The 27,609-nt window shown below is 41.9% G+C and overlaps 1 protein-coding gene across 1 annotated transcript in view; it reads left to right on the top strand.

Moving 5' to 3' along the window:
• Positions 1-27,609, top strand: part of LOC143651356 (acyl-coenzyme A thioesterase 11-like) — a 37,009-nt gene that overhangs the window by 3,057 nt on the left and 6,343 nt on the right. The window contains 7 exon segments of the mRNA XM_077122297.1: positions 1,789-1,887; positions 2,857-2,945; positions 20,940-21,152; positions 21,704-21,768; positions 23,465-23,525; positions 25,615-25,713; positions 26,169-26,520. Coding sequence (XP_076978412.1) covers positions 1,789-1,887; positions 2,857-2,945; positions 20,940-21,152; positions 21,704-21,768; positions 23,465-23,525; positions 25,615-25,713; positions 26,169-26,520 — 978 coding nt within the window.

Here is a 27,609-nt window from a genome sequence, read left to right as displayed (position 1 = left end):
TTCCAACCTAGTTACATTACACTTAGGTATTATTATGCTGTCCATTTTTCAGTTTTTGTATCTAGTCCTGTTGCACAGTCTGTATCCCTTCAGCTCCAATTACCCATTATCTTACCCTGTGTCTAACTCCTGCTGGTCTCTGTTACCAATGATATATTCCAAGCTGATTCTCAAATGTCGGTTCACATCAGTGGGACCATACAGTATTTGTCCTTTAGTTTTGAGCTAGACTCACTCAGCATAATGTTCTCTAGGTCCATCCATGTTATTACATGCTTCATAAGTTTAGTCTGTCTTAAAGCTGCATAATATTCCATCGTAGGTATATGCCACAGTTTGTTTAGCCACTCGTCTGTTGATGGACATTTTGGCTGTTTCCATCTCTTTGCAATTGTAGATAATGCTGCTATAAACACTGCTGTGCAAATGTCTGTCTGTGTCTTTGCCCTTAAGTCCTTTGAGTAGATACCTAGCAGTGGTATTGCTGGGTCGTAATCCATTCTGCCATTCTATGTCTTTTGATTGGGAAATTCAGTCCATTAACTTTTAGTGTTATTACTGTTTGGATAATATTTTCCTCTAACATTTTGCCTTTTGTATTATATATATCATATCTGATTTTCCTTCTTTCTACACTTTACTCCATACCTCTCTCTTCTGTCTTTTCGTATCTGACTCTAGTGCTCCCTTTAGTATTTCTTGCAGAGCTGGTCTCTTGGTCACAAATTCTCTCAGTGACTTTTTGTCTGAGAATGTTTTAATTTCTCCCTCATTTTTGAAGGACAATTTTGCTGGATATAGGAGTCTTGGTTGGCAGTTTTTCTCTTTTAGTAATTTAAATATATCATCCCACTGTCTTCTAGCTTCCATGGTTTCTGCTGAGAAATCTACACATAGTCTTATTGGGTTTCCCTTGTATGTGACAGATTGTTTTTCTCTTGCTGCTTTCAAGATCCTCTCTTTCTCTTTGACCTCTGACATTCTAACTAGTAAGTGTCTTGGAGAACGCCTATTTGGGTCTATTCTCTTTGGGGTGTGCTGCACTTCTTGGATCTGTATATTTAGGTCTTTCATAAGAGTTGGGAAATTTTCAGTGATAATTTCTTCCATTAGTTTTTCTCCTCCTTTTCCCTTCTCTTCTCCTTCTGGGACACCCACAACACGTATATTTGTGCGCTTCATATTGTCATTCAGTTCCCTGATCCCCTGCTCAAGTTTTTCCATTCTTTTCCCTATAGTTTCTGTTTCTTTTTGGGATTCAGATGTTCCATCCTCCAGTTCACTAACTGTAGCTTCTGTCTCTTTAGATCTACCATTGTAGGTATCCATTGTTTTTTCCATTTTTTCTTCTTTGTCCTTCACTCCCATAAGTTCTGTGATTTGTTTTTTCAGATTTTCTATTTCTTCTTTTTGTTCAGCCCATGTCTTCTTCATGTCCTCCCTCAATTTATTGATTTGGTTTTTGAAGAGTTTTTCCATTTCTGTTTGTATATTCAACATTAGTTGTCTCAACTCCTGTATCTCATTTGAACTATTGGTTTGTTCCTTTGACTGGGCCATATCTTCAATTTTCCGAGCATCATCCATTATTTTCTGCTGGTGGCTGGGCATTTGATCAGATTTCTCTGGGTGTGGGACCCAGCTGGTTGAAAGGTTTTTCTGTGAAATCTCTGGGCTCTGTTTTTCTTTTCCTGCCCAGTAGGTGGCGCTCGTGGTGCTTGTCTGTCTGCGGGGCCCACCAGTAAAAGATGCTGTGGCTCCTTTAACTCGCCAATCCGAATCTCGCAGTCGGCCCGCCGGGCGTGGAGGCGGAGGTTGCTGGCCGCCACGGCTTGGGGGAGTGCCGGTCCAAATTGCCCGGCTGGCCCGAGACTCCAAGCGTGCCGGGTGGGCCCCACTATCCAACGTTCCCAGTCAGACCGGGGAGCCACGTGCATGGAGGGGACCCCAGTCGCCAGCCGCCCCGGCCGAGAAAACGCGCGCCCCTCGGGTATCTCACCGCAGCGGATTCCCCCTGCCCGTTCAGCCGTTCCAGAATGGGGTACGCTGTCTTTTTGGTCTCTGTCGTGACTCTGGGAGCTGTTTCGTATTGTTTCTATTTCTTTAGTTGCTTTTCTGGAGGAGGAACTAAGACCCGCGCGTCTTACTAAGCTGCCATCTTCTCCGGAAGTCTCCTCGTGGTACTATTTTAAATTCTACCACTTTTTAAGCTTTTGAATGGTTAAGTAGTTGCAGTTTTCTGAGCAGATTAGGTAGCGCATATTAGAACGTCTTAACATTGAATGACTCTGAGACTCATATGAATATAGCAACAACAACAACCTGTTGTATAGATGCTGTGCTTAATGCTTTTCTGTCCTATGTCTCCTAGCACCACCATCACCATCATCATCAGCGCTCGTGAACGACATTATAAAATAGTATCACTTAGACACAGTTCTTACATGGTGATGTTCTAAATACTATAAGGAAGAGAGATACTACCTTATGATCTAAAGGTTAAAACCCAGAAGCTAAATGACTGAATGTTGTAAGGATTCATCTTCTGACAGCCTTTAAGTTTTAAAGAAAAAAATAATTGCAGGAGAGCAATATTATAAAAATTAGCACAATGTACCTGGTGATAAAATCTTACACAAAAATAGCAAGCATTTTAAATGATGTAATGATAGTATTCTCATGTCCAAAATTTTTTGAAATACAAGAATCAATAAAAATAATACATTAAGTTATCTCCACCAGGGGTCTTTCATTTCTGAAAATATTTGACTGAAAGTTTAACCAAAACTGTAAAAACTGATATAGGCCCAGATTTGTTTATCTTGTGATCTTTTTCCCCCCAAATTTGCCCTTCAGTTATAAATATGGTCTCTGGAGACACTACTGAAAGAAGTGGAGGACAAGAAAGTGTTAGTTTCCTTGGTTTGGATAAATCATGCTTCCAGGTAATGAAGAGCAATGAATGGTATTGCCTTAACTCTTAAGATAAGTTCTTAAGTTGCCTAGATAAGTTCTCAATAACACTAATTATCAGAGAAGAGCAGTTAAGTACATGCAAGATGCTACTGTCATTTTTCTTTCACTAAAAAAAGTATTTCTGATTATAGAGTGAGTCCTGTGAACTCTCTATACTGCTCTAAATGCTTACTTAAATATTTGATTCAGGAATAAACTACAAAATGAATGTCATGCCTGAATGAACAGAAGTATGAGATTTTAGATGTAGTTAAGATTTGGGTAACTGAGATAATAAGAAAAATAATGTTTTATCTAATTAATGAATAAGTATATATATTATGTATTTGAATTAATTTGAAGGAATGTATCACTGAATATGGGTACACTAGTACTTATCATAAATTAAAAATTAGCTTATTTAGAAAACTTAAGTAATAAAGTTCACTTTTTAAAAAATCATGAAATATCCTAATTATAGGATGAATTTAAAGGAAAAACACCTCCTAAATAAAATTCAGTCTTTAACATAGTTGTTGACAACATAGCACAGCAATTTCATTGTAGACCTTTCATTTAGCAATGGAGAGCTACTGGTATCATCCAATAAAATTTACACTTAATTATTATTTAATTGCTAATTATTTAATAATTATATTAATTATAATTATTGTCAATATTGATAATATACTAATATAATATTTAATACTATATAATAAATTAATGATAATCTAATACTATTAATTATTTTATTTTTATTCTGTCTTGAAGACCTCTTCCTTCATGTGTCCTGAGCGCACAAGTTGCTTTTAATTTCTCCTGTTGAATGATATCTTCTGACTTGACATGAAGTTATCAACTGAGTTTCTTTTCCTTCCTCTTTATTTCCCTTCATTCCTGAAAGAATTCAAGAGTTTATATTTTATGAAAAATTTCCAACCTAAATGAAAGAACAATATAAGGAAAACCATGTTCCTACCACTCCTACCTTTAAAATCCTAACATTGTGCAAAACTTCTTTAGATCCTTCTCGTTCATAAGATATATATGAAAATAATAAAATAAAATGAATGTTCCAATAATTATATATATTTTCAGTAATACATATGTACATACAGTATATATCTATGTTTACATTTATAAATATCACTGCCACAGCTTGAAGCCTCCCATCTGAGATAATTTCTTTCGCTGCCCAGAGACCAGCACTATTATGAATTTGGTGGTTACCAATCACATACATATTTCAAAAATGTTATTATGCATGTGTTTTTCCAAAAGCAAAATATAATTTTTTTGTGTGTTCTTTAAACTTTACATTATTGGTATGATACTGGACATTAAAGTTATTGCACATGATTTCACTACTTGCCCAGAGTTCCTATCTTTCCAGAAGGGCAGTGATAGAAACTAAATGTCAAGCAAAACTACAAAGAGAAACTCTGACTATTAACTTTTCTGAACACTTTTAACTGATCCCTCTAAGACAAATATATACTAAAATTGTTATAAAGCCTTGTGACTAGTACTCCCTTTATCCAGTGCATGGGCAGATAAGTAATAAAATAAAGACAAAATTAAGTAAATAAATAATGAGGGAGGGATAAGAGGCATGAGCTATTTTGGATTGTTTTTTATTTTTAGAGTAATGAAAATGTTCAAAACTTGATTGTGGTGATGAATGCACAACTCTATGATGATACTATGAACCACTGATTGTGTAGTTTCGATGGATTATATGGCATGTGATAAATTGCATTAAATAATTTATAAATTATCTCAACAAATTACATTAAAAATTGTTATAAAGTTTTCTTTGTAAGAGTTTTCCCAAACTAATATTTTCATTGCTATAATAATATTACTATACTAATGATATTATATTACTATATAGCTAATCATTATTAATACATTAATATTAATTTCATGTTAATATTAATATTAAATATATTATATCCATAGAGAATTATTTCAGCTATTGCTGCAACAAATAAACCTGTTCATGAGCATATAAACCCAGCACAGTTTCTCTACTTCTAAAAAGGAAATAAAAGTAACTGGTCTCTATGTCAAAATGTCATTGTAATGATAAATGTTAGCAATAGTTATTCTGAGAATTTAAACAACTTGGAGGATTCCTCACACAAAAAAGATAAAAATATTATTTCTTCTGGTATTCCATTTTAGGTATTAATTGAAATAGAACTTTTAAGGTCAGTAAGAAAAATTTTAAATCTAATTTTGAAAAATATGAATTTTTCAAATATTATGTATATATGTATGTATGAAATAATATGTATGAAACACTATGACATTGGAACATATACTAGTGATAAACACAAAGACTAAGTGTTCTGTAAAATTACAAAATAAAAAAATTTCAAACTTTAACCCTCACTAAGTTTACTGTATATTTAACTGAAATAATGATTCATGGCAGAGATTTCCAAACATGTTTTTATTTGTAGACATTTATTTAAAGAATGTGAAGGCTGATATATAAATCAGATCAAAGCAGAGCTGTTCATGCTTACTATGTTTGGAACTCCCAGGAAAACTTCACTGATCCCTCCACTGGTATCCCACGGCATCTCCATAGGGTTCCCAGGACACCCTCAGGAAGCATTTTTTTTTATTAATTAAAAAAAATTAACAAAACATTTAGAAATCATTCCATTCTACATGTACAATCAGTAATTCTTAATATCATCATATAGTTGCATATTCATCATTTCTTAGTACATTTGCATCGATTTAGAAAAAGAAATAAAAAGACAACAGAATAAGAATTAAAACGATAATAGAAAAAAACCTATACCTCACATGCAGCTTCATTCAATGTTTTAACATTATTGCATTACAATTAGGTAGTATTGTGCTGTCCATTTCTGAGTTTTTATATCCAGTCCTGTTGCACAGTCTGTATCCCTTCAGCTCCAATTACCCCTTCTCTTTTTTTTTTTAATTAACGGAAAAAATGAAATTAACCCAACATTTAGAAATCATACCATTCTACATATGCAATCAGTAATTCTTAACATCATCACATAGATGCATGATCATCGTTTCTTAGTACATTTGCATCAGTTTAGAAGAACTAGCAACACAACCGAAAAAGATATAGAATGTTAATATAGAGAAAAAAATAAAAGTAATAATAGTAAAAACAAAACAAAACAAAAAAAACAAAAATCTATAGCTCAGATGCAGCTTCATTCAGTGTTTTAACATGATTACTTTACAATTAGGTATTATTGTGTCTGTCCATTTTTGAGTTTTTGTATCTAAGTCCTGTTGCACAGTCTGTATCCCTTCAGCTCCAATTGCCCATCATCTTACCCTGTTTCTACCTCCTGCTGGACTCTGTTACCAATGCCATATTCCAAATTTATTCTCGAATGTCCGTTCACATCAGTGGGACCATACAGTACTTGTCCTTTAGTTTTTGGCTAGATTCACTCAGCATAATGTTCTCTAGGTCCATCCATGTTATTACATGCTTCATAAGTTTATCTTGTCTTAAAGATGCATAATATTCCATCGTATGTATATACCACAGTTTGTTTAGCCACTCTTCTGTTGATGGAGATTTTGGCTGTTTCCATCTCTTTGCAATTGTAAATAACGCTGCTATAAACATTGGTGTGCAAATGTCCGTTTGTGTCTTTGCCCTTAAGTCCTTAGTTTGCTGTTCTTTCTCCAGTTCTTCCAAGTGAACAGTTAATTCCTGCATTTTTGCCTTTTCTTCTTTTCTGATATAGGCATTTAGGGCAATAAATTTCCTCTTAGTACTGCCTTTGCTGCATCCCATAAGTTTTGATATATTGTGTTTTCATTTTCATTCGCCTCGAGGTATTTACTAATTTCTCTTGCAATTTCTTCTTTGACCCACTCGTTGTTTAAGAGTGTGTTGTTGAGCCTCCACGTATTTGTGAATTTTCTGGCACTCCGCCTATTATTGATTTCCAACTTCATTCCTTTATGATCCGAGAAAGTGTTGTGTATGATTTCAATCTTTTTAAATTTGTTAAGACCTGCTTTGTGACCCAGCATATGGTCTGTCTTTGAGAATGATCCATGAGCACTTGAGAAAAAGGTGTATCCTGCTGTTGTGGGATGTAATGACCTATAAATGTCTGTTAAGTCTAGCTCATTTATAGTAATATTCAGATTCTCTATTTCTTTATTGATCCTCTGTCTAGATGTTCTGTCCATTGATGAGAGTGGGGAATTGAAGTCTCCAACTATTATGGTAGATGTGTCTATTTCCCTTTTCAGTGTTTGCAGTGTATTCCTCACGTATTTTGGGGCATTCTGGTTTGGTGCGTAAATATTTATGATTGTTATGTCTTCTTGTTTAATTGTTCCTTTTATTAGTATATAGTGTCCTTCTTTGTCTCTTTTAACTGTTTTACATTTGAAGTCTAACTTGTTGGATATTAGTATAGCCACTCCTGCTATTTTCTGGTTGTTATTTGCATGAAATATTTTTTCCCAACCTTTCACTTTCAACCTATGTTTATCTTTTGGTCTAAGATGAGTTTCCTGTAGACAGCATATAGAAGGATCCTGTTTTTTAATCCATTCTGCCAGTCTATGTCTTTTGATTGGGGAATTCAGTCCATTAACATTTAGTGTTATTACTGTTTGGATAATATTTTCCTCTAACATTTTGCCTTTTGTATTATATATATCATATCTGACTTTCCTTCTTTCTACCCTCTTCTCCATACCTCTCTCTTCTGTCTTTTCATTTCTGACTCTAGTGCTCCCTTTAGTATTTCTTGCTGAGCTGGTCTCTTGGTCACAAATTCTCTCAGTGACTTTTTGTCTGAGAATGTTTTAATTTCTCCCTCATTTTTGAAGGACAATTTTGCTGGATATAGGAGTCTTGGTTGGCAGTTTTTCTCTTTTAGTAATTTAAATATATCATCCTACTGTCTTCTAGCCTCCATGGTTTCTGCTGAGAAATCTACACGTAGTCTTATTGGGTTTCCATTGTATGTGATGGATTGTTTTTCTCTTGCTGCTTTCAAGATCCTCTCTTTCTCTTTGACCTCTGACATTCTAACTAGTAAGTGTCTTGGAGAACGCCTATTTGGGTCTATTCTCTTTGGGGTGCGCTGCACTTCTTGGATCTGTAATTTCAGGTCTTTCATAAGAGTTGGGAAATTTTCAGTGATAATTTCTTCCATTAGTTTTTCTCCTCCTTTTCCCTTCTCTTCTCCTTCTGGGACACCCACAACACGTATATTTGTGCGCTTCATATTGTCCTTGAGTTCCCTGATACCCTGTTCAAATTTTTCCATTCTTTTCCCGATAGTTTCTGTTTCTTTTTGGAATTCAGATGTTCCATCCTCCAAATCACTAATTCTATCTTCTGTCTCTTTGAATCTATCATTGTAGATATCCATTGTTTTTTCCATCTTTTCTACTTTGTCCTTCACTTCCATAAGTTCTGTGATTTGTTTTTTCAATTTTTCTATTTCTTCTTTATGTTCAGCCCATGTCTTCTTCATGTCCTCCTTCAATTTATCAATTTCATTTTTGAAGAGGTTTTCCATTTCTGTTTGTATATTCAGCATTAGTTGTCTCAGCTCCTGTATCTCATTTGAACTATTGGTTTGTTCCTTTGACTGGGCCATATTTTCAATTTTTTGAGCGTGATCCGTTATCTTCTGCTGGTGTCTGCGCATTTAGACAGATTTCCCTGGGTGTTGGATCCAAAAGTTTGGAAGATTTTTCTGTGAAATCTCTGGGTTCTTTTTTTTTATCCTGCCCAGTAGGTGGCGCTCGTGGCACACGTTTGTCTGCAGGTCCCACCAGTAAAAGGTGCTGTGGGTCCTTTAACTTTGGAAAACTCTCACCATCCGGGAGGTTCGCTAGCCGAAGCGGCTTGGAAGAGTGCCAGCCGGCCCGGGGTGAACGTGGGGAGGGTCGCTGGCCGCCGCAGCCCAGGAAAGCGCCCGTCTGAATTTCCTAGTCGGCCCGGGGTGCCAAGCGTGGCGGGAGGGCGCCAGCCGCAGCGGCCCGCCCGGGAGTGTGCACCGTTCCCGGGGAGTCACGGGTTTGGAAGGGGCCCCCCCCGTCACCGTTCTCCGCGGCCTGGGGATTTCTGATCCAATTCTCTCAGTTGGTCTGGGGAGCCGCGCGTGGTGTGGGCACCAGCTGCCCCGGTTTGAGGGGACCGCCTGTCCAATTCTCCCAGCCGGCCCGGGAAGGGAGAAGGGAGTGACTCCGGCCGCTTGCCGCCCCGCCCGGTGAAGCCCGCGCCCCTTGGCGATCTCACCAGAGCGGGTTCTCTCAGCCAGCCAGCCATTCCGGGATGGAGTACGCTGTCTGTTTTATCTCTGTCGTGGCTTTTGGAGCTGTTCTGTATCGTTTCTACTCCCCTAGTAGCTGTTCTGGAGGAGAAACTAAGATCCGCGCATCTTACTAAGCCGCCATCTTCTCAGGAAGCATTTTTAAAAACATTTTTTATTGTAAAATATAGAATATACAAAGCAAAGAAAGAAAAAATCAATAATTTTCAAAGCACACTTCAACAAGCAGTTACAAAACAGATCCAAGTTTGTCATAGCTAATTGTTCCACCATGTCAGATTTTTCTTTCTAGGTGCTCCTAAACACTGGACACTAGATGTAGTATTAATACAGTGGTTCAGCAGTCATGTTTGTTTGTTAAATCCCATTTTGTCTGTTATACCTACTCCTTCTCCTCCAATCCCACTCCCAATTCACAGGGATCACTAGGTGATGCCCATTCAGACTTTTTCATATTGAAAAGGGGTGCTGACACTAACGGTTAGGGGATGTCATTATTTGGCATCTTTTAATGACTCTTTTCTTCTTCTTGGTCTGGAAGGTGTTGTCCATCCCACAGTGCCAAGACCAGACTCATCCCTGGGATTTTTTATTTTTTTATTTTTTGTTTATTTTATTTTTATATATTCACATTTTTATTTTTTCTTATTCTATTTTCTTTTAGTACTTTTCATTTGCAATACAATTTTATTTTTACAAAAACAAAAAATTATCCCCCTAATCTATAAGCGTGCATACATATTTATGTCTGTATGGACATGGAGAAATACAGTTTAACAATAAGATGCTGTTACTTTAGTTACCTGGGAGGCTCAGAGGTAGAAAAGATAAAAGGAGGTAGTGAGGAAGATTTTTTCCCTTGTTTTGTCCCAACAGTTGTCTGAACACATATTAACTTTGAATTTTTATTATTATAAAAAAGAGAAATTAGAGAATATCTACTTCTCTCATATCACAGCCCCACCCCTGGGCAAGTTCCCATCACCTCTTCCCTGCTCTTATATATAGTAACCTCTCTGGACCTTCATTTTCACCCCATTCTAGATACTCTCCATCTAATAGGCAAGATAATCTTTAAAAAATCTAAATTAGAACTCAGCAGTCTCTTGATTAAAAACCTTCAATGGATTTCCATTACACTTAGAACAAAATCCTAAGTTTTCTTGCCTAAAGTGGCCCTGTGTGATTTGGTCCCAGCCTACCTCCCCAGGTCCTCCTTACTCCACTCCTCTCAAGCCCACTGGGCTTCAACCACACCTTTCCATTGCTGGAATATGAGCAATTACATATTCCTGCTTTAGGGACTCCTTGTATCTTGTTCTCTCCCTCAAATACTCTCCTCCCACTTTGGTTTTCCTGGCTTAGTTTCATCTTTCCTTTCACTTTGTTTTTGCAAAATTTATTAAGACATATTTGCATACTATAAACTGCATCCAACAAATACAATGTCTCACAGTGCCATCACCTAGTTGTGCACTCATGGTCACATTTATCAAACCATTTTTATTGCTCTAAAAAAATACAGATAGACACAAAAAAATAAAGCCCACAACATCCCATACCCCTTATTTTCCCCTATTACTGACCCCTAGTATTGGTGAAAGATATTATGACATTATTGTTAAGTATAGTCTGTAGCTTGCAATAGGCACTTTTTCCCATATACCAATCTATTATTAATTCTTTGTACAAGGGTCATACATTTGTACTAGTTCATGAAAGAACTTATTTATATTTGTAGTGTTAATCTTAAACAATGTCCACTGCAAGCTTCACTGTATTATACAATCCCATGTTTAAACTTCTAGCTTTTCTTCTGGTGACACTTAAATCCTAATTATAATCCCAATAATGAGGCACACTCACCTCTATCCCTTTCCAAACAAAACTGCTTCTCATTCTCTAGCTTCAATCTATCTCTTGGTAAACTATATTCTACATCTTATGGCTATGAGTTTGCATATTCTGGTTAATTCATATTAGTGAAATCACTTAATATCTGTCCCTTTGCATCTGACATTTCACTCAGCATTATGTCCTCAAGTTTCATCCATGTTGTTGAATGCTTCAGGACTTCATTTCTTCTTATTGCTGAGTAATATTCCATTGTATGTACACATGACATTTTGTCTATCAATTCATCAGTTTATGGGCACTTAGGTTGTTTCCAACTTTTGGTAATTCTGAATAATGCCACTAGGAACATCAGTATGCAAATGTCCATTCATGTTCCTGCTTTCAGGTCTTCTGGGTATATATACTATGTAGTGGAATCTCAGGCAGCATTTTAAACAATGGCTTCCATATTGTTTCACATCCTCTTATGTCCCACCTTTAATCCCTACCATTGCTGTGGCACTCTGCTTTGCCCAGGCATAACTTGGTCTCACCTCACCTCAGCTGCATTAATCTCGTTAGCATTCTTCCCTAGAGCTACTCTGACTCCACTACTCTCTGCACAGATCAGCCTGGCATTCACACATGTACTTTCTGGAATATGAGAAAGTTACTCCTCATGGAACACCCTTCAACCAGGGGGACTAAAAATCATAAGGTCCCTTCTGGCAGTAAGATTTCCTTTGGCAAATTCAGTGGCCATGGCTTCCTAATTTTACCAGTTATAATACAAAAAGAAAGAAGAACTCATCTACAAAATTAAATAATCTTGATTCCAGCTGTATGTCAACCCCAGCGGATTCAGCGTAACCCCAAATGGACATTTCTCTCTGTCTCTCTTGATCTTCCTTTTAGTTGTGTATGTATACATATGGGTGCTTGTGTTTGCATTGTTCATTCTCTCTCTGTTTTATAGGGAGATAGCTTAAACATTTGCCTTCAAAAATTAATCATATTCTATATATTGTATTCCAAAATAATGCAGAGATACATTTGTTCCACCAAACCTTATCAAATGAAACTTTGCAAACAAATGTTTAGGACTTTTTCTCATGGTGGAACATATGATGGGTTCCAATGAAAGAAAGATCTCTTTGTTTCAGATTTAAGTTTTTTCCAAGCAAGAATATTGTCAAGTACAGTTTTGTTTTGTCTTGTTTTTAATCCAAGCGTCAGTTTAACAGTTGTGCATAAGTGGGTGTCCTAAAATGATCCCAATTGTAACCATTCTGATTAAATGAAAAATATCAGTCTAACTTACTTTTTTTTTTGCTGTATGGCAGGGTCACATTTCATTCTTTTTCCATGTCAGTATCACGTTATTGCAGTACCATTTGTTGAATTTTTGTGTTTGTTTAATGGCTGGTTAAGTAGATGGGCCAGGAATCAAACCCAGTCTCCTACATGGCAGATGAGAACTACCACTGAACTACCTTTGCACCCCCAAAAGTATCAGTCTAATTTAAATTAATGTTTGAATAAATTAAAACAAGCTGTCCAATTACTGTCTTCAAATATGCATGTTTCCATCTTTATACTTTTTTCTTCACTTTTTCTCCACTGTATTTTCCTCCTGAATATCTCCACTTTTTTCCTACCAAAATCCCTCTTATCTTTCAAATTGCAATTTAAATCTGTTCATCCTTGCATCTTCCCCAAATTACTCTTACTGCCAACTTCCCTACATTGGGATCTATAATACACATTTATCACTGTGAAAAAATGTGTATATTTTAAAATAGCCTTACAAAATGTCACTGGATCACCCTTGGAGATCTGATTCACAATTATCTCTCTAGGTTGGCTAAGAAAGTCAACATTTCAAAATTGAGCAACAGAATTGTGCATTTTTAAAATACTCTGTCATATGAAGTTTTCAGAAATTCAGATTAACCTCAAATTATTCAATGTGAATTCTATTTCAGACAATTCTCTCAATTCACTGCTTTCTTCATGCTTACTTAGCTTTTAGGGCTTATGTCATGAAAGGTGATCTGTAATAGTGTATTAATCCCAGCAAAACATAAATTCAAACATGTATATCTTTCTATATATACACAAATGAGTCTTTTAACATTGAATGGGGAAGAGATTGCTACTCTCACAATAGAACACAGAAGGTAGAATTTAGACAAGTAAAAAATAAAAATTAAATATATACAATGATGATCTAGAAAATATTTTTTAAAACTTAGCTGAAAAAGCAAATAGGCAAGCTATGTACAATATCATGTGCTACAGCAAGTTCATTCATGAAGACAAGGTTTGTGTTTTTATTACCATGTATTATACTCAGAGGGAATAGTTTGAAAGCAAATGAATTCCCATGTGACTCAATCATTGCTCTGTCACTTGAAACCTAGCATGCCATACAAACTGAAAAGCATATATGGCATGCTTTGTAACACATAGTGAAATAAAATTCTCATAGTAAAATTGGTTGCTTATATTTTAAAAAAATAGAGTTGAATTTAAATGAGCTCAAGTAAGAATCTCCCCTCCTTTTACCACATTTAGACATACATATGACTCATTTCCTCTGGATGGATGTGCTCACTTTGCTCAGCCCAGGCCAGGGGTTTGCATCCCTTTTCCCTCAAGGGCCAGACAGGGGGTCTCTGCTGCAGCTACTCAACTCAGAAGTTGTAGCATAAACCACCCTCAGACAACACATAAGCAAGTGGGCATGCTGTGTTCCAGTACAACTTAATCTATGAACACTGAAATCTGAATTTTCATATAATTTTCCCTTCTTGAAATATTATTCTTTTGATTTTTTCAACCATTTAAAATAGTAAAATCATTCTTAGCTGGGCCAGCCATACAAAGAAAAGTGGTAGGTGTTTGCCAATTTGAGTAGAGGGCATGATAAGATGATTTTTAATCTTACAATGGGTCAGGAAATAAGGACATATTGCCTTTTTTGGCAAAATTGATTACACCTTGTTTAATAGATGAAGACAATGTACTTTGTTAAAATAATCTAGTTCCAACACAGTATTTTTCATCAGCAGAAAGTAGCAATGCAAATATGAAATTTAATGCACAGCAGCACAGTTACTATGGATTGTTGTGACAGAGGATATTGCTTTTCTGGAACAGATGCTGAAGTTGGGTTAGAACAGCAGGCCCCATTCCCCAGTCTCCAACTCTACATTTGACCTCTATGATCTGCAATGTCATTAACACCCTTGGCCAGTGGTTATGGGGTCAGCACTTAGAAAATAACCTTCCTGAAGAATTTCCCTCCTTCCAATATGTTTTGTGGTTATCTTGAATCAATACAATTTTCTAGGCTTTCTCACAGTATTTTCATCATCAATCATTTGGAAGCTTTCAGGAAAAACTGAAACTGTCACCTGTAAATGTATATGAGCTTCCTAGCAACTAGAAAATCTGTCCTCAGGGACACTTCTGCCAGCCACCTGCACCCCCTGCCCCCCTGGCTTGTGTGAGGCAGCTCCATTTCACTCTATCTCTCCTTGTGCCCAGAACACATAGTTTGGATTTTTTTCCTTTTCTTTCTGACTTACGTAATTTACCCATTTTTTTTAAAACGTGTTTTCTGCAGTTCTCTAAGGTTGTTTTGAAACTGCTTTGCCTTATGTTTTAGAACTCAGGCTGTCTAGCTGGAAAAAAAATGGGTACTGTGTTAGGACAAGGTGTTTGGATAGCTATAATCTCTTGGCTTCTTTTTCTAATTTTGCTCAATGATTACCTAAAGACTCATTGAAATCTCCTTCCTGCCTGACATCCTTAATTTGGTGTCCATGTCTCTAAATGACTGCCTCTTTGATCTGTGTGCACAGAGAAAAAAACCTTCTGGCATGTACTGAAATTCTTTAGATTAGGCCGCATGGCCACCAGGCAGAATTTGGAAGGGGAGATTTAATTGGGTAACATAAAGTCCAGCTGAAACATGCTATATTTTTTAGACTCTTTTATGTTAAAATTGGATCTAGCATCTAGCTAGGAACCTAGAAAAGATAAAATGAATAAGAGTAGTGCAATGGTGGCTCAGTGGCAGAATTATTGCCTGCCATGCCAGAGATCTGGGTTCAATTCCAAGAGCCTGCCCATGCAAAATAAATAATAAAAGTTGAGTCCCTTCTAATTCTTCAAAAAAAAAAGGAAGCCCCCACTTAAGACTATTTAAATAAAATCTTTGGGGTTGCTCCTGAGCATAGGTATTCCTAAAAGATCTCCAGGCCACTCAACATGCAGCTAAGGTTGAGGGACACAGATCTGGTCTCATATATTTATTTTTCTCTGAAGATGAGAAGATTGAGTCCTGATTGTCCTAGATATATAAGGGGTCTGATCATGCATTCCACTTCTCCGAACTGTAGGAAGCTGCTTAGAATCAGTGGTAAATTAAATTACCTCAAAGGAAAACTGAAGCTCAGGATGTTTTAAATTTTGACCTAAAGTTAACCAACTCCCTTATGACGGGACCTAGTGGAGTGGGTAGAGCATGAAAATTGAAATGAGCAGACTCATGTTTGAATCTCTACCACTTCCTAGCTATGTGAAATCACTGAACCCACCTGAGTCTCTCACTTTTAATAAAAGAATCATAATTACATTCAATCTCACATGGGTTTTAGGTTCAATTTAGACAAGAAACATGAAAGTATGTGGTAAACCATGAAGTGCTATACGGAAGGAAGGAGCTTCATTATTTGCTTCCAGTTCAGCTTCGCTCCCACCAGACTCACACCATCAGCCTATGGCATCTCGATGCTTACCCAGTGCTTTTGCCTTCCCCAGGTCAAGATTTTTACCCACCATATTTCAAATGATAAGTTTTCTCTTTAGAACTACAATTTCCAAGCTAGAATAAAGAGCTATTTTTTCTGTAGGGACAAAGCAAAGCATCCATGGCCCAGGTGTATCTTCTTCTTGATCCAGCCAGCTCCTTCCCGATGCATTGGGTCATTTCGAAATCACCTTACTGGTGCCATGGTGTTGTGAAGACAAATCTAAGGACAGATACCGACACTTATTTGGCTTCCTATTGATAAGTCCTTTATGTCATTTAATAAATTTGGGGGGAAAGAAAGATTTTAAGCCAATTATCTTTGTGGACAAAGAGCTATTTTTGTTATTAAATGCTTCACATTTAAACTAGTGATAAAGACGAAGAGTCTGAAGCAGAATCTAAGTCTAAATGCTGACTGTCTGTGATGACACTCCTTGTTACCTAGCAGAGTTGATCATGCGAACAGAAGAAACACCATACCAATGATGTTCTCTGAACATTAGCTCTGAAAATTCCGGCATTTAATAGTCCACTCTTGTGAAAAGTCCTGACCTGTGATACAAGCCTGATCTGCTAATCACAGTAAAATTGGTCAAAGATGAAGCTCTTCAGGGAGTCAATTTGGGTGAGTATCTGTGAACCCCTAACACCTTCATAATGGACTTTACACAGACTTGAAACACACTGTCTGTTGGCTCCTACATGAGGGTGGTGAACCCCATAAATGATGTAAGCACAGGGCATAGTATACAACATCATCTTTGAGGCTTACAGTGTCCCTGAAAATTAAGATTGCTCCTTTCAGAGGCTGTGCTAAACTAGGTCAATGAAAGGGAAGGTCTTCTCTGCTTCTGAGCATTTTCTCACTGAAGCACAGAGTTCAGTGAGAGGTTGCGCACTTTGTGGGGGAGTATTAAAAGTTAATTGAAAAATGTTGCTGGCAGTATAACCCAAAGAGCAGAACGTGGCTGCACCTTCCAAGAAGAACAAAAGGAGTTATTATCAACATTATAATTTTGTACTTACTCAACCCCCATCAGCTCTGGAAAGGAAACCACATGAGTTGAACAAAATTAAACAGGAGCAGGGTGGGCCACAGTGCCTCAGCAGGTAAGAGTGCTTGCCTGCCATGCCCAAGGACCTGGGTTAGAATCCTGGTGCCTGCCCATGTTAAAAAAAAAATTAAACAGGAGCATACTTCTTGCGGTGCAGATAATTCAAGGCCACTAAAGAAAGGGTTCCTATTAAGAGCTGACAACATTGAGATCCTTCAAATAGTCTTCCCTTCTGGTGACAAAAAGAATCCTATTTAACTTCTTTGTAAAATAAACAAAACATAATATCTGAAGAATAAAGAGCACACCTCAAAATATTATAGGAATTTAAATTTTTCATTATGAGCAATTAATTCTCATAAAACTTTTGTGAGCATAGACTGGGAAGGAATTGTTAACTTGAACTAATATTAAAGATGAAACTGAGGATCGTTTATCTATTAAATATATTTCTAGAGCACCAATACAAAGCACTCTCCTAGGAGCTCAGGATACACCCATGAACAAGACGGGCATAGTCCTAATTCTCCCCAAATGGACAGGGAAGTAGAGAAGAAAATTAAACCATTTAACCAGCTAATTAATGCCAAAGAGAGGGCTATATTAACTACACATGGGTACTTTCAACCATACCATCATACACTGTTTCTATGTTTATTGCACTTAATTATTGCAGTATATCTTCCTCCATCATAAAGCCCATCCATGGGATAACTTCTGACTTAACTCTACTGAGCTTCATTAGAGGAGACGGGAGCTCTAATATCTCTCAGCCCCTAAACAGACAAGACCCCTCTCCTGTCCCCCTATTCCCTTCCAAGTAACACCTCATTTCTTTGCTCCCCTCTCTGCAAGAATTGCTGAAAGTGAATTTTCTGTTATCCTGACTCCACTTCTTCCTCGCTCATCCTCTCCCTAATTCACTCTAATTAGACTTCCCTCTCCCCCCTCTCCTCCCCTCTCTTCCTGTGTTCCAATGCAGTGATGGCTTTTCTCCCCATCGCTTTGACAGCTCAGTGGCACCAGGCCAGTAGGTACCCCTTCTTCTGGAGAGTCACGCCCTTCTGCGGCTCTCCCACCTCACTGACCATTCCTTTGTGGTCTCCTTTCCCATTCAACCTCTAAATACTGGCATGTTCACATCTCTGCCTATGCTAGCTCCCTGGATGGTATTCACTCTAGTTACTATAGCCATGTAGCAAATTTCTCCCCAATGTAGTGGCTTAATACAGCCATTTTATATCTTGCAATTTTATGGGGTAGGAGTTTAGGCAAGGCTTGGCTGGGTGGTTCTTCTCCCCCATGTGGCATTGATGGAGGTTACTGGTGGTCTTTAGCTGGTGGGTGGACTGGACTGGGGGTCCAAGATGGTTGCACTGGTGTCTGGCACCTTGGTGGGAATGACTGAAAGTCAGAGCTTAGCTGAGACTGTCAGTCAGAGACCCCACCCTTGGTTTCTTTAGCCTGGTGGTCTCAGGGCAGTCAAGACTCCCCTGCCTAGAAGCTGGGTTCCACCAGAGCAAGAGTTCCAGGAGGCTTGGGTAGATGTTGCAAGGCTTCTCATGATCTAGTCTCAAGGTTGCAGAGTACTGTGACTCTTAAATAACCTATACACTTGTGTTTCCTTGTATACCCTCTTCCTCTCCAGTGAGCTCCAAATTTGAACACTCAGTCACCTCTTTGACATCTCACTTTAAATGTTTAATAGGATCTCAAAAATTCTTGATTCCGTCTACTACTTATTTCTTTCCTGGTCTTCCACCAACTCAGTAAATAGTACCACCAGCCACTAGTAACTTATAAAGCCTGGGTCCTCCCTTTCACTCATCCTCAAACCTTGAATCCCTCAGCAAGTTGGGCTGACTCTATTTCCCCAGTACATCCTGGGTCCATCCACTCTCTCTGTCTCCATTGTTGCTACCTGGACCTAAGCCAGTATCATCTTTCCCTAGGACTGCAGGAGCTCCCTGACTATTTCCTATTATGCTCCCCTCCCCCATGCCACACAAGCCACCCTGCCTGCATTGCTCCTCTGAACAACTGCACCTTGTCATTCAGATCTTGGCTACCAAGCCTTCTTTATTACCCAATCTAAGTTAGCTCCTTCCTGTCCATCACCCTCTCTCTTTATCACCCTCCTGTTTTGTTTTGTCTTTTTTTTTTATAGCAGTTTTCACTCTCTAAAATTATTTTTTGCTTTATTTGTTTACTATCTTTCTATGAGAGAAGAGATTCTGTGTGTGATTCAATGTTGTATCCCCAGTACCTTGAAGAATGAGTGGGAGTTTAAAAATGATTGCTGTTGATCCCGAGACAGAATTAACCCTTTCCTCTTCCTCACCTTGTCCACCCCTCTCTGTCCTTGGTTTTACACCTTCCCAGGACCCCATCTGTCCTCTGACCCAGCCAACCCTCTAACATGCAGCCATAAGCCCTACATATAACTTGGCCCCCTGGTTGTCCCTCCTGTGACCTGGTCACCTGTCCTCTGTCATGCCCTGTTCCCTTCTGTTCACCCTCTTCCTAGGGCTGGTCCTCTTGCTGTCTGTGCTATCCCAGAGGGGGGCTGCCTCCTCCCTGCCACTGCATCATTCCTTAGCACTAAACATGTCTTCTCCCCATACCCCTTCATGAAGACTTAAGCAGCCACAGGGCACCCAGTTGTCACTGTTGAGTTTGTGGACACATTAAATCATAAGGCTGTTTTTGCATAAAAAATAATTAAGCTAGAGCCACCGCAGGATGCATTCAACTTAAAGTGGCAGCAATGGAAACATTTTAAATGCAAACATATGAATCCTGTTCATTTTCATCTGCTTGTTTGGGGGCTATAGTGACAACCTTTCAGGTGGTTGTCTATGGCCAGGTGTAGCTTCATTCAGGCTGTTCAATCCATGCTGAATGGCCCAGACACATGTGGCACTCCATCCGGGACTCCCCAGGTTCAACTGAACATGTGTGTGGAGCACTTCTACTCTTATGGGTTTGTGCCCTTCCTGGCTGGTCTCATCCCTTGTACCTGAATGCCTTGTTCTCAGAGAACACGAGCTGATTTTGGGGGATTGCCACCTTCCATTCCAAGAATCCATTTCTTTCATCAGGGCTCTTGAGCCTGTTAAGGACCTGGGAAGTGAGGTTTCCCCTTTTGTTTTCCTCACACATTCAAGTGTAGGCAACTTTTATTGACAGCCTCATCAGGAAAAGCAGGTCAGGGAGATGGATTGGCAGGATGGCTCTTCCTTCCCCTGTCCCAGGCCTGAGGAACTGACATACACTCCCCACCTCTTCTCCCTGGGGCCATGAGCAGAAACCCCACTTCTGAATCTTGACTTTGAGGATTTTCTGTTTATTCCTTAACTGGCAGCTGCTGCAGCCCTGACCTGGCTTGGACAACTGGTCAGTGACTGCCCAGAGCCCTCCCAGGCAATAGAGCCAAGTACTGAAGACAGATTAGTACTCAACAGAGCCATTCCTTCAGATGTCATCTGAAGAGCACAAGAGCCCTGAGAAAGGGGCCCTTTGGGAATGAAATCCGAGCTGCTTCTTGAAGCACTTTCTTAGAAACAAGTCCCTGGGCTTGACTGCTAGAGGGCCAGCAAGGCATCTTTGCATGGAGAGGGAGAATCTTTTAAGAATGAAGATAAATCAGATACAAAACTTTAAAAAGCTGGACGACAAGCTGAAGCCAGGATAACTGAATTGTCTGAGTCCTGTCCATCCCTTGAATCCAGGGTTGCATTCCTGTGGAGTTGTTGGCCAAAGTGGTATCGAGAGAGGCCCCCAGGGGGGTCTTAGGGTGGTGGCCAGGCTGGGGACTGGTGACTGTGGGGTGACCCTGGGATGCTCTCTCCTCTCCCTCACCCAGACCCTAAAGGTCTTGAGGGTGGACAGATATGGGAGACCCTGCAGTGACCTGAACCTACCTCTCTGTCCCTTCTCATTCCCCAGGGCCTCTCCTCTGTGTTCTCGGGCCACATATCCTGGAAGTCAGGCTCACGAGCCCACACGGAGAACACGGATAGCACCATGTCAGGCGGTGGTTACCAGAAGATCACGGAGGTGCAGATGAGTCAGCTGCCCTGTCACACCAACCAGCACAGTGACCTGAGCGTCGGGCAGCTGCTCGAGTGGATTGATACCACGGCCTGCCTCTCTGGTGAGGCCACACTGGGCACAGCCTGACTCACATCACTTGGCCCCACGGGCCCAGAGCAGGGGCCTCCAACTCAGAGCTGGCCTCCGTTTCCTCTGAGCATGACACGAGGTCCTCTTCCTGGCCTTGGGGGGCAGGGGAGGGTCCCCAGAGGGACTGAATCATCTGAGTGGAGTTTGGCCAAGGGAACGAAGGTGAGTAAAGTTGACTGAGCAGAAGGCCGGAAGCAGGGGACAGCATGGCATGAACATTCCTTTCATTCAACAGCTATTTATTGAGTTTTAACTATGTGCCAGGCACTGTTCTGGGGACTGGGTTGCAACAAATATCCAAAATAGAAAAAAATCCTTTCCGTCATTTAATTCACAGTCTAGCAGAAGAGAAAGACAATTGACAGACAAGACCAGGCTCGGATTCATAACATAGAAGAAGCCTTCTGGAGGCTTCCAGAAGAAGCTTCTGCAGGAGGTAACCTTTGGGCAAAGACTGCAGGTAGGAGGGAGCACAGGCCCCGGGGAGGCTGCTAACATGTGGCTTTCTTCTCCTGATGCCAACAGAGAGGCATGCTGGCTGCCCCTGTGTCACGGCCTCCATGGACAATATCTATTTTGAGCACACCATTAGGTAAGTGGCACCTCCCACTCGTAAACCTTCTGGTCTTCCGGCAACGAGCCCCACTGCCTACTGCCCTGTCTCCCTGCCTGGTCAGCTTGCTGCACTGTGCGGAACCTGGCTGGACTGATTGAGGACCTTTGATGGCGGAGTGGAAGCAGTCTCTGGGGGAGGCTGTAGGGTCTGTGGCTGGGACAGGGGTGGGCTAGCTGCTGGCTGTTGCTGGGCCTTGTGGTGTTGCTGGGATAGCATCGTGGGGTGCTCTGTCTGGAACTCAGTTTTCTTGTCTGCAACATGGAAAGGTTTAAACTCAATCTGTGGGTAACTTTTTAGTGCAGAGCTTGTACTGTCTCTCTGTATGAGCCATTGGTCACTGGACTGTAGGGAGGTCGCTGGTTGTGCCTCAGCAAAGCCTGAGCCAGAGGCCTTGGGAATTCAGACTCTGCTCACATCCCTCCAGGGATGAGGAGCTCGCAGGGGAGAGCCATTTTTTTTTTTTGAATGGCCCTATTGGTTTGAAAGCTCTTCATTATGCTGTGGGTGGGAGTTTCGTCTCCCTGTAACTTTCCACATTGGTCCCTGTTCGCAGCTCCTGGGACCCATGGAGCATGCCTTGGCCCAGGATAGGCTGCAGGGGCTGCATATATTTCTCTTGTGTCCGGACCTGCCCCTAAACTTGCCATCAGTACCAAGAATTGCAAGTGCTAAGAGTTTATTTAGGGCTTCCTGGGTGCCCAGTATGTGACAGTTATGGAAAATCTTGGCTGGTCCCTGTATTCATTCATTCCTACCTTACTATTAGTTGAGCACCAACTCTGGACCAGGCCCCATGCTAGGCTTTGGGTCCATAGTTAACTAGAGCACAAAATCTCTGTTTCCTGGGAGTCCCCAGTCTGCAGGGGAGGCAGATGTCTACATATAATTTCAATTCAGAGAGGTAAGTTCCATGTAATGATGATCTCCAGCCTGTGGGTGCTTATCAGAGGCTTTATTTTTAAATTTTTATGGTGGTACCATGTATGCAACATAAAATTTCCCATTTTAGCCTCATTCAAGTATTCAATTCTGTGGTGTCATCTTTTTTAAAAAACAAACTTTAAATTTTAGAACAGTTTTAGATTTATAGAGTAGTTGTAATGATCATGCATAATTATCACACCCAGTTCCCCTCCTATCTTCTAAGTCCCATGCACTTAGGAGGAATCAATAGATATGGAATTCATTAATTCAGTCAGCCGCTATTTATTGAGGACCTACGCTGTGTCATATGCTAGCGATGTGATGAGCTAGTGATGTGATGAGCGAAACAAATCTGGCTTTGTCTCAGGGGAGTTTAAGAATTGTGGGGGGTGGCAGAGGTCAATGTGCTGAGAGAAGTGATATCAGAGTGAGCCTCACAGGGGTCTGATCTGGGCAGAAAGGGCTTCTCAGAAGAGGAGACAGTTGAGAACAAGAAAACAGCTCCAGCATTAATGGGGCAGAGGGGAGTAGGGCAAACAGGGGATGTAAGTGTTCCCCTGCCACCCCTTTCAGCCTCAGCATCCTACCTGTAACAGGTGCTGACCCTGTCCTCCAGTTTGCTTTGAGGACTTAGTGAATATGCTCTACAGGCTGCAAAGTCCTGCTACTTTCCCCCAGAAGAGGCCCTGACAATGTTCGAGGCCCTTGTCCCCTCTGGAAGGTTCACCTCCTGCTTTTCTTTCCCCAGTGTTAGGCAAATGGTGAATATCAAGGCCAACGTGAACAGGGCCTTTAACTCTAGCATGGAGGTAAGTGGGGTGGTCACTTCCTGAATACACATGTGTGTGTGTGTGTGTGTGTGTGTGTGTGTGTGTGTGTGTGTAGTTTCTGCCTCCTCTCCATCCTCGGCCCCCAGCCCAGGCATGCTCACTCTTACAGAGCCCTGGTCAAGGCAACAGAGTTCTGAAAAGGTAGGCCGGGCTGCAAGGACCCAACACTCCATGACACAGAAGGGAAACTGAGGCCCAGGGAAGGGACAGAACTTGCTCTAGCTCATGAGATCCAGACATTCCAATCTGGGGCTTCACTTCTAACCTCCAGACTCTTCCCACTAGGCCTCCTGCTCTCTGGAAGCCAGGTGGTCCTGGGAATGGAGAAAGAGAGCAGCTGTGCCTGCCCTGAGGCAGCTGGGTGAGGGCAGGAGAGAGCTAGACTAATGGCCTGGCCCACTAATAGACCTCCCACAGCCTGTTTCCCCATCTATAGGAGGGGAAAATGATTTCTGTGTTGCAGGGTTGTTGCAGGTTTAATGGGAGGAACTTTACCATGCACAGAGCTCTGTGAACTCTGGGGTAGGAGCTCTGGTTTCCTACTTGTGGGCTACAGGCCTCAGTGACTTGACTTACCCAGTGGTTCCAAGGAGCCTGGTCCTGAAGTCGCTTGGCTGAGTCCTGTCTGCACACCTGGGGTACCTCATAAATGCCTGTGTGCCCCCTAGGGCACTAACAAGTCCATCCTTTCAATTTAGTCAAGACTTTGTACCTATTTTTATTTATTTATTTAATTGATTAATTGTATTTATTTATTTTTAAATTTTTTTAAGATATCAAAAAACACCAAACAAATGCAAACATTCTTAACCTTTGATCATTCCGTTCTATATATATAATCAGTAATTCACAATATCGTCACATAGTTGCATATTCATCATTGCAATCATTTCTTGGAACATTTGCTTCTATTCAGAAAAAGAAATAAAAAGAAAACAGAAAAAAATTCATACATGTCAAATCCCCCACCCCTCCCCTCATCGATCACCAGCATTTCAATCTAAATTTACTTTAATATTTGTTCCCCCTATTATTCATCTTTATTCCATATGTTTTACTCGTCTGTTGATAAGGTAGATAAAAGGAGCATCAGACACAAAGTTTTCACAATCACACAGTCACACTGTGAAAACTATATCATTATACAATCATCTTCAAGAAACATGGCTACTGGAACACAGCTCTACATTTTCAGGCAGCTCCCTCCAGCCTCTCTATTACATCTTGACTAACAAGGTGATATCTATTTAATGCATAAGAATAACCTCCTGGATAACCTCTTGATTCTGTTTGGAAACTCTCAGCCATTGATGCTTTATTTTGTCTATTTCACTGTTCCCCCTTTTGGTCGAGAAGGTTTTCTCAAGCCCTTAATGCTGAGTCTCAGCTCATTCTGGGGTTTTCTCAATCCCTTGATGCTGAGTCTCAGCTCATTCCAGGATTTCTGTCCCACATTGCCAGGAAGGTCCACACCCCTGGGAGTCATGTCCCATGTAGACAGGGAGAGGGCAGTGAGTTTGCTTGTTGTGCTGGCTGGAGAGAGAGAGGCCACATCTGAGCAACAAAAGAGGTTCTCTTGGGGGTGAATCCTAGGCCTAATTATAAGTAGGCTTGATCTATCCTTTGTGGGGTTAAGTTTCATATGAACAAACCTCAAGACTGGGGGCTCAGCTTATAGCCTTGGTTGTCCCCATTGCTTGTAATATCAAGAATTCAACTTGGGGAAGTTGAATTTTCCCACTTTACCTATTTTTAAAGCCCTTTCAAAGACATAGTCTCATTTTAGTCCTCTCCATAACACAGTGAGGGTAGGTATGATCACCCTCACCTTATAGATGAAGAAACCAAAGCCCAGAGAGGGAAAATGACTTGCCCCAGGTTTCCCAGGAAGCCAGGGAGCAGGATTGAAACCTGCCCCAGGTCTCCAGCCTCCAAGACCTGGCAGGTGAAACATATACCAAGGCCTGGCCTAGGGTGGGACTTCCTGCCCTGCTGAGCCCTGGGGCCTTGGGTGGGTGAGTTCTGTCTCTCCTCTCCTCACTCCTCCCGTGGGCCTCCTGCTCCCCAGGTGGACATCCAGGTCACCTCGGGGGACCTGTGCTCTGAGAAGCAATAGAGCATCTGCAAGGCCTTGGCCACCTTCGTGGCGCACCGGGAGCTCTCCAAGGTGGGCACTGCATCTGCCCATTGGGCATGGACTGTGAGGAAGGGGCTGGACCCAGGGAAGCGAGGCAGGGGATTGGCAGAGGGGTCGAGGAGGAGATACCCTCTGCTGCACTCTGATCTCAGCCGCCTTCCCTCTCTCCTTGCCCCCACCTCTTGCTGTGCACCCCTGCATGAGGATTGTTCATGCCTCACCTTTTCCTTGCATGCCCTGCAGTGACACTCCCCAACTCCTCGTCTTGGTCCTCCTTTTCTCAAGCAGGGGGCCTGGACACATTTGAAAGACATTTATGATTTATCAATGCAATGGGGAGGCAGGAGGAAGGTGGTGAAGGGGGAGAGGAAGACTTGTCACCAACCAGCAGCCTCGGGTATACTCCGTGCTAGCCCCAGGCATGAGAAGGGATGTGGGGAGACAGGCCCCTGAGCACTCATCACCCCTCATCCCCTGGCTGACAGGTGAAGCTGAAGCAGATCATGCCCCAGACAGAGGAGGAGAAGATGGAGCACAGCATGGTCACCAAGCACAGGAGCATGCGGCTGGTCTGCGTGGACACCATCAAGGACCTCCTGGCCAACTGTGTCATTCAGGATGGTGAGCAGCAGCCAGCCACAGGGGGGAGGGACGCTGGTGCCTGTGTGTCCTCCTGCACCCTGGGCCCCCACCGCATGGAGGTGGGTGTGTGCGTGGAGGCCTACCACCAGGAGGCCGAGACCCACCGGCGGCACATCAACAGTGCCCTCATGACCTTCGTGGTCCTGGACGCAGCTGACCAGCCCCAGATGCTGCCCTGGATTCGGCCCCAGCCTGGGGTGACTGAGGACAGCACCCTGTGGCACCCTTCACCTCCTGTCCCTCTCTGCCCGGTGGTGGTGGGGCCTATGGTCCGTGACAGGCCAGGGGAGTGAGGGGTCCAGCCTGACCCTCTGCTTCAAGTGCCCTGGTGGAGATCCCTGGAAATGCCCCTTTTGTGGAAGGTGGTCACCTTGTTCTGTCTGAAAGAGCCCAGAGCCTGTGTGGGTGCCTGGCCTGTAGTGGGGTGTCAGTGGGTGTTCCCAGGCCTGCAGAGCTGGGGGAGCCCAGCCTGTGGAGTCAGAGGCGGATGGGAACCTCCCCTCTGCCACGTTCTAGCTGAGTTTCCAGTCCGCAACTGACAGATGGGCGTGATGGCAGTCCCTCCCTCACGGGGCTGTTGGGGGTACGTTTTGTACTCACCCTAGGGCTCAGCACGGTGCCTGGTTAAGCTCCGAAAGCACCCAGAAGGTGGTGACTGGCTATGATGAAGATGGTACAGGAGGAAGGAGCCCTGGGACGAGAGTCAGGGGCCCGGGCTGGACGGCTGCCTCTTGAGACTGGCCCCCACGTGCCTCCTCCAGGCCTGGCCCCAGGCTGCCTTCTAGGGGAGCAGCTGGCTTTGCCCTTCGGCGAGGCCTTTCCTTCTCTCCGGGGGTGGGGAGGGGCACCTGCCCTCGTGAGGCCAAGCGTGGGCTGAGAAAAACCTGCTGGCCTGCACTGGGAGTTGGGGAGTCAAGAAAGGGGTGGGGGGTGGAGTGCTGGGGAGCCCTGGCAGGTGGCAGGGACAGTTAGTTTACAAGGAGCTTTTCACAGACCTCCTACCATTTACTGCTCATGAGCGGGGAGAGCCCCTGCAGTGCTGGTGAAGAGGGTGGTGAAGGGGGCAGGCTCCCCCCTTACCGGTGCTGACATCTAACCCTTCTGCACCTCAGCCCCCGCTCCGTCAGACGGGGACAGGAATAGCACCGACCTCAGAGGTCGTTGTGAGGCTTTGATGAAATCATGCATGGACAGCACTTTAGAAGAGTGACTGGTGCATGATGAGCACACAGTGTGTGCTGGTTCTTACTCTGTTGGAAGTGTCCTCTAAGGATCCCCACTTTA

The sequence above is a fragment of the Tamandua tetradactyla genome, chromosome 12 (genome assembly GCF_023851605.1).
Source record: "Tamandua tetradactyla isolate mTamTet1 chromosome 12, mTamTet1.pri, whole genome shotgun sequence".
Lineage (NCBI taxonomy): Eukaryota > Metazoa > Chordata > Mammalia > Pilosa > Myrmecophagidae > Tamandua > Tamandua tetradactyla.
Note: the sequence above shows the minus strand (reverse complement) of the source record. Positions and strands in the feature narration are given on the sequence as shown.